Here is an 8,972-nt window from a genome sequence, read left to right as displayed (position 1 = left end):
CCTTATACTGTCATCCATATGCCTATCTAATAGCTGCTTAAATGCCCCTAATGAGGCCAACTCCACTACCCTCTCTGGCAATGCATTCCACGCCCCGACCACTTTCTGAGTAAAGAACCTACCTCTGACATCTCCCCTATATCTACCTCCATTCACTTTAAAACTACGTCCCCTCGTAATAGCTACCTCCACCCTAGGAAAAAGTCTCTGGCTGTCCACTGTATCTATACCTCTGATCATTTTGTACACCTCTATCAAGTCACCTCTCATCCTTCGTCGTTCTAAAGAGAAAAGCCTTTCCTCATAAGACCTTCCCTCCATTCCAGGCAACATCCTGGTAAATCTCCTCTGCACCTTTTCCAATGCTTCCACATCTTTCCTGTAATGAGGCGACCAGAACTGGACACAATACTCCAGATGTGGCCGAACCAGGGTTTTGTATATCTGGAGCATAACTTCACGGCCCTTGAATTCAATCCCTCTATTAATGAAAGCTAACACACCATACGCCTTCTTAACAACTCTATCCACCTGGCTGGCAGGAAAGGAAGCATCTTCTCAGTTTCCATTCTGTCAAATTCCCTCAGAATATCCCAGGTTTGAGTAAGGTTGCCCCTTATCCTTAACTCTGGGAGAGTGAACGCAGGATGGTTGAAAGTGGATTGGTTAAAGTGGTGAGATATAAGGAAGCCAGAGAGGTTTGGGAAGAAGATGCTAGTGCTAGGGACCTAGACAACTGAAATTAGGGCTGATTGAAAGCGGAAATGCTTTGATTTAGGTGAGTTGCAGAGATCTTGAAGGTGAGAAAATCCATTCTTCAACAACAGTTTCATGAATTGGTAATAGAAAGTACACAAACACAATATTGGCAAAACAGTCATTTTCAATAACGTGCAAAGAAAATACATCCAAATTCAGTACAATGTCACCACATTTTCTGGTGTATGGCTGGCTATTTGTGGACCTTTTGTGTGAAAACAGAGTGTTAACCAACCTGTTATTCATCCCTGATGGTGGTGGGTGATAAGGGGAAGTGCTCAATTTAGCCTCATCATTGTCCTGTGGAGTATTTATAATCACAAACAGCACAGTTTCGAGAATACTTGGTGGTTGACATACGTAGTAGATGTGTCATGTCTGTAGCACAGCATGGCTCAGTGTATGCAATTCTTCGGATTTGTAGGGGTGTAGTCACTGCTAAATCCTGTGCCCGTCACAAGTGAATTTAGGAGAAGTTGCTGGGTATATAACAGGGCGAGTTTGGAAAGAGGCACAGCAGTTTGAAGGTAGCCTGCCTATGAAGATGTGTCCCGGGCGCTGTGCTGGCTGTGTTAGTTCAGTGCTGTTCTCTCTAGCTCTCATCTCCATCGCTACCAGCATCTTGCTCCTCTTCCCGAATGGAGAAACGGAGTACCTGAAAGAGGCACACATCACCTGGCAAGCCCTATTACTGCCTGGATTGTGGGGCAACGGATTCATGGTAAGATAACCTCCTCACTTACACTTTGAGTTAATCTAGGGGATGGGGGTGGTTGTGGATTTGAAGAACAATTTTAGAAGGAAACATTGAGATTTCCACTAGAATGTTTTAGCCCAAGACTTGGAGCTGAAACCAACTGTGTCCATGTTGAGGTGATATTGACAGCTCCTTCAGAATGACCACTCACTTTTTTTGCAAATAGACCAATTCTACAAAACGAACATAACGTATTAACCGAGCTGTAATATTTTCCAACTCATCTCCAGTGCTTACCTACTCTTTTTCTTTCGCTTCTGAAAGCCTGCCTGTCCTTTTGATATAATCACGGATTGTTACAACTCGGAAGAGTCCATTTGGTCATCTTAACTGGGATGTTATGTTGCCTATTGCCAATACGCTGTCTTCGTCTCATATCCCTTCAATGCTTCAATTAAACCTAATTCCACCACATTTCTTGCTGTTCTCAGCTAGAAAAGATTTTCTTTTTTCCTCCCAACAACTGTTTTGTTCAGTAAGATGGGCAAGGTGTAGATTTTGATCACAGAGATGGACTAACCAGTTGCCAATCTACACATTTTTTTTTGGAAAGAACCCCCTTGGAATGGTAACTGAAGGAAGGGGTTGTATAAAACTGACAGGGTCTCGGGTAAAGGTCTTGCTGTGGGCAGTGCTCCACAAATCTTTCAGAACATCCCAGAACATTCAAACTGTCCAGACTGCAGGATCCCAACACCCAGATTAAATGTTGTCTCCAAACAAAACCTTTCTTTTTTTTTCATCTTCAATTGTCCTGGAGACCTCCCCTCATCTAGCCCCTCCCCCTGCTTTGTATCACAAAACTACTTGTCATTTAATCTCTTCCAGTCGCTGCCCTATCATGGATCCTCCCTTTTTGTACCCTCTTCCCTTTCAGAATCATTAACTCTGTTTCCCTCCCAACCGACACTGTCCGGCCTGCTGAGTATTCCCAGCGTTTTTGCTTTTGGTTCAAATTTCTAGCTTTTGCACTGGTCAACCTGCAATCGACTTCAACATGTACTGGCATTTCTCTCCCTATCTGTTCCAGATCTCACTGCTACTTCCTCCCAAAATGTTGTTCTGTAACATTGGAAGCGAGGACCTCCCACACTTCCTCCTTCCTTCCAGGCAACACTCCGTCACCAAACAATGATTCACTTTCCCCTGCCTCTTGCCTGCCCTGTGATCCTCTTCCCATCCTCCCTGTAGTTAATTTGGCTTTCCATCCTGACCTCTTGTGGGACATTATTGTACAATATACCTTGTAGAATATAATTTCCTCATTTTTATTTACACCCGCTGTTCAGTAGCCAAAAAAAGGGCCAGTCAAGGGGGAGCTTATTTCCTGGGTGTCCCTTTTGGCCAATGTGTTATCGGTTATTTGCACAAGCTACTGATGTGGGTGCTGGCTGGTCCAGGAAGCACAGGGGACAATTGTACCTGGGTGCGTCTTCCTGTGCCCAAGTTTCATTTGATTCATATCAGGGGGATGAACAGTGGGCAGTGAATGATGGTGAAGAAAGTTGATCCCTGGACGAGACACGTTGATATGGACCGTAATACAATAATGTTTAACAATAAATAAACGAAGGTAAAATCGATTATATCTCCAAAAGAAATTGCACAGCAATTGATCATAAGCAACTGAAAAAGTATTATAAATAATACATAGAGCTTTCAATCCAATTTTAGAGCGATGGGGATAAAGGGTACATGGCAAAATAAATGAATAAACGTAATTGGATGTTAAATGTATCTTATTTATATGCAGCATTCCTTATGATTTGTAGCATGTAGTTTATATTGGTGGACAGTATAATTTATATGTTGTCTGTGCATTTTGTATGTTACGTCATTTTATTTGTAATGAGTTTTATATTGGTCTCGGTGCATGAACCAATGTCGGAAGAGACAATGGAGCTTAGATGACTAGATACAGGAGAGAGAAAGAGGGAGAGTAGGTTTCAGGGCTGGAGCTTTGGCGCGAATGAGAGAGAAGTATGGGTTTTGGGGAAGAATGGATGGGGACAGATCTTGCGGAAAGGAGGGTGGAATCTCAGGGCAGGAGTGATGGAAACCAAAGAAGGGTCTTGGGGAAGGAGGGACTGAAGCCAAATTTGCAGATGACACAAAAATGGGTGGAAAAGCAAGTTGCAAGAGGGATACAATCGTTTATAGAGAGATAGATAGGTTAAGTAAGTAAAGACCTGCTGAGTTTCTCTAGCAATTTGTGTTCCTGTGTGTTTCAGATCTCCAGCATCTGCAGTTATTTGTTTTATTCACATTTGTATATTTCCAAATGGCGTCACAAATGTGTGAGTCTTTTGCAAGTGCCTGTAACCTCCCATGCTACTTGATTTCTCATGGTCTGGGGTTAGATCAAACCTCAGCCTCTTGAACATTTGCCTTGTAACTAATTTACAACAGGGGCTCCCGTTGGGGTTAGGAAGGAATTATTGCAGAATAATTCGAGCAATAAAAGGGGTTCCGGTTAATCTGAATTTCCCAAATGCTGAAAACAATGTACAGGACAAAGCGTGGACATTCGTCCCTTGGGCAGAACCATTCCTAGGATAGAGACGAAATGAAGCCACCACCCTGGGTCTCTCACTGGCACCATTGGCACCTGGGATGGACTGGAAGCTGAGGTGGGGAAGGGAAACCTTTTGAACAGGTGAGGAATGGCACCTTCCATTTCATTTCCAGTTGTTTACAAATTGGCAAAGCATCATTAACACAAATGAATCAATGGGGACGTGGGGATCTCACAGTGTGATTTGCCCCAGGAAGGGGTAGCTGCACAATTTGAATCCCTCCAGAAGAGGGGGACCCTGCGCCCTGTGATTTCCCCCAGGAGGGGGGGCCCTCTCATATTTTTCATAAATGTACTGTGTCAATAGCTATACCGTCATGTGATTACAGAATTATTACAGCGCAAAAAGATGCCTTTTGGCCCATCACATCTGTGCTGGCTCTCTGATGAAGCAATTTGCCTCATGCTATTCTCCTGCCATCTCCCTGTAGCTCTGCACATTCTTCCTTTTCAAACAACAGTTTAATTCCCTTTCAAATATCTCGATTGAACCTCCAGGCAGTGCATTCCGGATCCTAAACACTCATGGTGTGAAAAACAAACTTTTCCTCATGTCTCTGTTGCTTCAGTAGTCACTCACCTTCAACCTGTGCCCTCCTGTTCTTAATCTTTCCACCAATGGGAACAGGTTCTCCTGATCTACTCCGTCCGGACACCTTGTGACTGTGAACACCTTGATTAAAATCTCTTGTCAACTTTCTCCTCTCCAACAATAGCAGTCCCAGGACTTTTCCAATTATTATTTCAGGGGACGTGGGTGTCACTGGCTCGCCCAGTGTTCATTGTCCATTCCTGATTGCCCAGAGAAGGTGCTGGTGAACTCCTGAACTGAACTTCTTCCTCCCTTGAACTATTTGGGTCATTTTTTTTTAAATTTCTGAACCCTCATGAATCCTCAATAAAGTGATAATTACTTCCAAATTAAAATTTGTTCTCTTTGGCCTTTTGTACCAAGTTTGTCCAGTTATTTAGAAACTTCTGAAGGCTGCGGGAATTGAGAAGTAGCTGGATCCATTATTGTGATTGGATTCTGACAATTGTATGGTTGGAACAAAGACAGCGACGTGGTTGGGGGAGGTATCCCATTATAATCACCGAATTCATCTCTCTGTAAATTAACAACTAACTGAGTCATGTATAGATTGCTGGAGATCTGATAATCTCTGCGTGCTAAACATGGCTTGAATTTCAAAGTGGGTTCTGAATCCTAATGTATACCAGTTATGCCTGTTTGTATGAAATCACACGTGGACATATCAAGGCTAGACCAGAAAATATGGTGGAAGAATAATCCTGACTTACGGACAAGTTATATATCAGTGGGACTTCAGGGTCAGAGAACTGAAAAGAGGTGATCCAAATGAGATTTGAAAACTCTGGAGGATTGGTGCCTCGAGACTAATATCTGCATGAGACCGAGACACCTTGTCCAACAGGCAGTCTATCAGCCACTCAACAGTGCACACAAAAGTTATTCAAGAGATTGATGGTGCCTGGTTGCAGCACATTGTAGATAATGCAGCGTTTGGGGCAAGGCAGTGGGGAGAGTCAACTGAGGGAGGCGGGAAAAAGGGGAACTATGTTGTCACCAGAAAAAGAACATTGTGCGACAGTTGGAGTACGTTATGCTGGAAGGACTGGAGAGAAATGACACATTTCCGGTCAAATGTTTGCAAATTCAGTACTAATTCTTGTAGCAATAGACAAAGAATTTCAGGAAAAGGAACCAGCTTTCTCCAATGTTATTCCTGGGAAGTCCAGCTCCCATTGTAACCGGGGGAAGAATTCTGGATCAAACACACCAAGCACCAGCAAAAGGCAGCTCAGCGCCACCTTCTGAAGGGCAACTAGGGACGAGCAATAAATGCTGGCTAGCCAGTGATGCCCACAATCCCATGTGGACTGTACACAAGGTATCTGAATGATCATTTCCTTTAACTGCTACAAAGGTGTGTAAAGCCACACCCGCTCCCCCCCCACCCCCCTGCCTTCCCCAGATACGAAGGCCATCAATGTAGTATCTAGGACTTCAATGTGGATGAGATGGCATTCTGAAATTGGCTCAAAGCTTTAGATCAAATAAATCTCCTGGATTGGGTGAGATTTATCCCAAAGGGTTCCGATGTACTTGTGTGGAGATCTCTGAGACACTCATTGAAGGAAACAAATGGAAGTTAGGAATGTACCTGGTTACCATTCTTACAGGCTCATTAGTCCTCCTCCAGCTCCATGTAAAATTAAGGATTTCACCATCAGAAATCTCTGTCCTTTCATTTATTCTTGTTTCCAAAGGTTGGGCCGTGGAAGTAGCTGGGATCACTGTTCTGATTGGCTTCTGACCATTATATAGGTGCAGCAAAGACAGCTCCAAGTCTGGGGGATTTGATGTGGATTGGGCCATGTTTACTATGGCTGTGTTTGCTATACCTTCTGTAGGATAGCTGACAAGGTGACTCTCTCACTCTCACAGTATGCCAACAGTGTTGGAAGGATTTACGTACTGGTAATCAAGCTGTTTGGTTGTATTACAAACACACATTTCCCAGTCAACAAATCCTGTTACGAGATTTAAATTCAGAGTCATACAGCACAGGAACAGCCCCTTCAGTCCGACTCATCTGTACTGAGTAGACATGCCAATCTGACCTAGTCCCAGTTTGAACAAGAACTACCACTATGCCACAAGATCTCTTAATGTCAGCAGTGCAGGTGAAGATTCCTTGTGGTCTAGTTAAACAGCAGCTAACTCAGCTTTACGAAAAATACATTTATTGTCTGTCAATCTCCTTGACCAATCTGACAAAGTGATTACCCAATTGGGCTATGGTTAAACCCCAGGAAGGTGTGACAAATTTCGACATGGGAAACTCAACGTTGTGAAGAATCGGGGGGAAAAGTGCTAATGTAGAGATTAAAAAAAACAAACTCAAGGGTTGAAATCTCTGATAATGACTAGAGGAGGGAGCAAGGGATGTATGGACTAAATGGGGTGTTTCAAGATGGAATATAGTATTTCTTAAACCTTTACTATTAACTTGAACACGGAAACTGAATGTAGATTAGTTACATATATGGTTTAGACCAACTAAGAAAGGTAGTGAACTCAAAAAACGCAGATGACAGTGGAAAATAACAAGTACAGAATGGTGTTGTTCAATGCCTGGCCTTAACAGGGTAAATTCAGAATTGAAATGCTACAAACTGCCTTATTAGTAAAATAAATAATTGATTTGTAGACAGAGAGTTTGGGCATGTGGGCATGATGCCGCAGTGGTTAGCACTGCTGCCTCTCAGCGCCAGAGACCTGGGTTCAATTCCACCCTTGGGTGACTGTGTGGAGTTTGCACATTCTCCCTGTGTCTGTGCGGGTTTCCTCTGGGTGCTCCAGTTTCCCCTCAGTCCAAAGATGTGCAGGTTAGGTGAATTGGCCGTGGTAAGTTGCTCATAGTGCCCAGAGATGTTTAGGTTAAGTGACTTAGACATGGGAAATGCAGGAGATGGGGAATGGGTCTGGGTGGGATGCTCTTCAGAGGGGCAGTGTGAACTTGTTGGGCTGAATGGCCTATTGCCACACTCTAGGGATTCTATGAATTACAGTGTAATTTACAGGCTGTGTAAACATGAACTAAAATTAGTGCATGTGGCTAAGACATTGCTACTGTGACAATACTTGGGGCTATTTAGGCAGTCTCAGTGGACATCACTGATTATATGTAGTCACCTCGAGTTTACACTCAGACTGAACATGGGTGTAGGAGTTCCAGAATTCCAGAGTTTATAAATCTTGTTCTTCCCAGGTATTTCTGGCTGCACTATCCATTCAAGATGCTGCCACTGACTCTTGCTTCTGTTTCGGCACCAGCCCCAGAGTTAAGGTAAGACCAGTGTGACCATCCAACACCTCACATCAATGTCTCACTGATTACACTCTGTGAACAAATAATGGAAATCTTTGTCACACTTAAGATACAGACCCATTGATTCTCTTCTTACAATGAATATTAATGGGGTTTACAGAACTCACTGTAATGATCGCACTGGGAAGAGTGGGAATCACATTGGCAACAGTTTTGCTCCATGAAACTGTAAAAGACCGCACAGACACAGACACACAAACAGAGATACACACACACAGACACATGTCCCATAGCTCAGAGTAACTAACTCAATTCAGAATTAGACTGGGACCTGAAACATTAATATTTGTCATCTTTGTTGCTTAAATTGTAAAAGTCTGCAACACACATTGTTATGCTATTTAATAGGCAAGAGAGCACTGGAGGTATGAGGGAATTACAAATAGACATTAATAAAAACAGTAAGAGAATGGAATGCTTATCACAGGTTGAATAACTGTTTATCTTTCTGTCTGCAGATGTTTGTGTCAGTCATTTGGTCCAAACTAGTGATCGTTTGCTCCTGTAGCTGCTTTGGAATCTCTGCTTATGGCCTGGTGAATGGGCCACTTTGCTTATTTAATGTCTCTGTATCCAACAATACCCAGATTCAGCACTGGGGAACTCCATTCCACACCAGGTCCATGAGTGCCAGGTAATGTGAATCGCACTGGGTTTCTGTCAAAAACTGAGGCCATCTTCATTAAAGCAGAATCATTAGTAAAGTACCACTCAATCAAAAGTTAAAGGTTCATTCAGTGGAAATGAATTCCAGAAGTAACTGTATGCCTCACGTTTAGGATAAATAGCTGGACCAAAAGAAAAGAACAGGATATAACAGCTCACTTAATCAGATAGACCAGAGCTAACTGTAACAGCACCGTCACATTGACCAGAGCTCACTGTAACAGCACCGTCACATTGACCAGAGCTCACTGTAACGGCACCGTCAGACAGACCAGAGCTCACTGTAACAGCACCATCA

The 8,972-nt window shown here is 43.2% G+C and overlaps 1 protein-coding gene across 1 annotated transcript in view; it reads left to right on the top strand.

The window, feature by feature from the left end:
* The first annotated feature begins 1,041 nt into the window (after positions 1-1,041).
* The window catches only part of LOC109918279 (transmembrane 4 L6 family member 1-like), an 8,846-nt gene continuing 915 nt past the window's right edge, over positions 1,042-8,972 (top strand). Inside the window, exons 1-3 of the mRNA XM_020518182.2 lie at positions 1,042-1,480; positions 7,889-7,966; positions 8,467-8,642. Coding sequence (XP_020373771.2) covers positions 1,298-1,480; positions 7,889-7,966; positions 8,467-8,642 — 437 coding nt within the window. The 5' untranslated portion in view covers positions 1,042-1,297. The remainder of the gene's footprint in view (positions 1,481-7,888; positions 7,967-8,466; positions 8,643-8,972) is intronic.

The sequence above is a fragment of the Rhincodon typus genome, chromosome 13 (genome assembly GCF_021869965.1).
Source record: "Rhincodon typus isolate 14 chromosome 13, sRhiTyp1.1, whole genome shotgun sequence".
NCBI classification, from domain to species: domain Eukaryota; kingdom Metazoa; phylum Chordata; class Chondrichthyes; order Orectolobiformes; family Rhincodontidae; genus Rhincodon; species Rhincodon typus.
The sequence above is the reverse complement of the archived record's forward strand: the minus strand, read 5'-3'. Positions and strand labels throughout refer to the sequence as shown.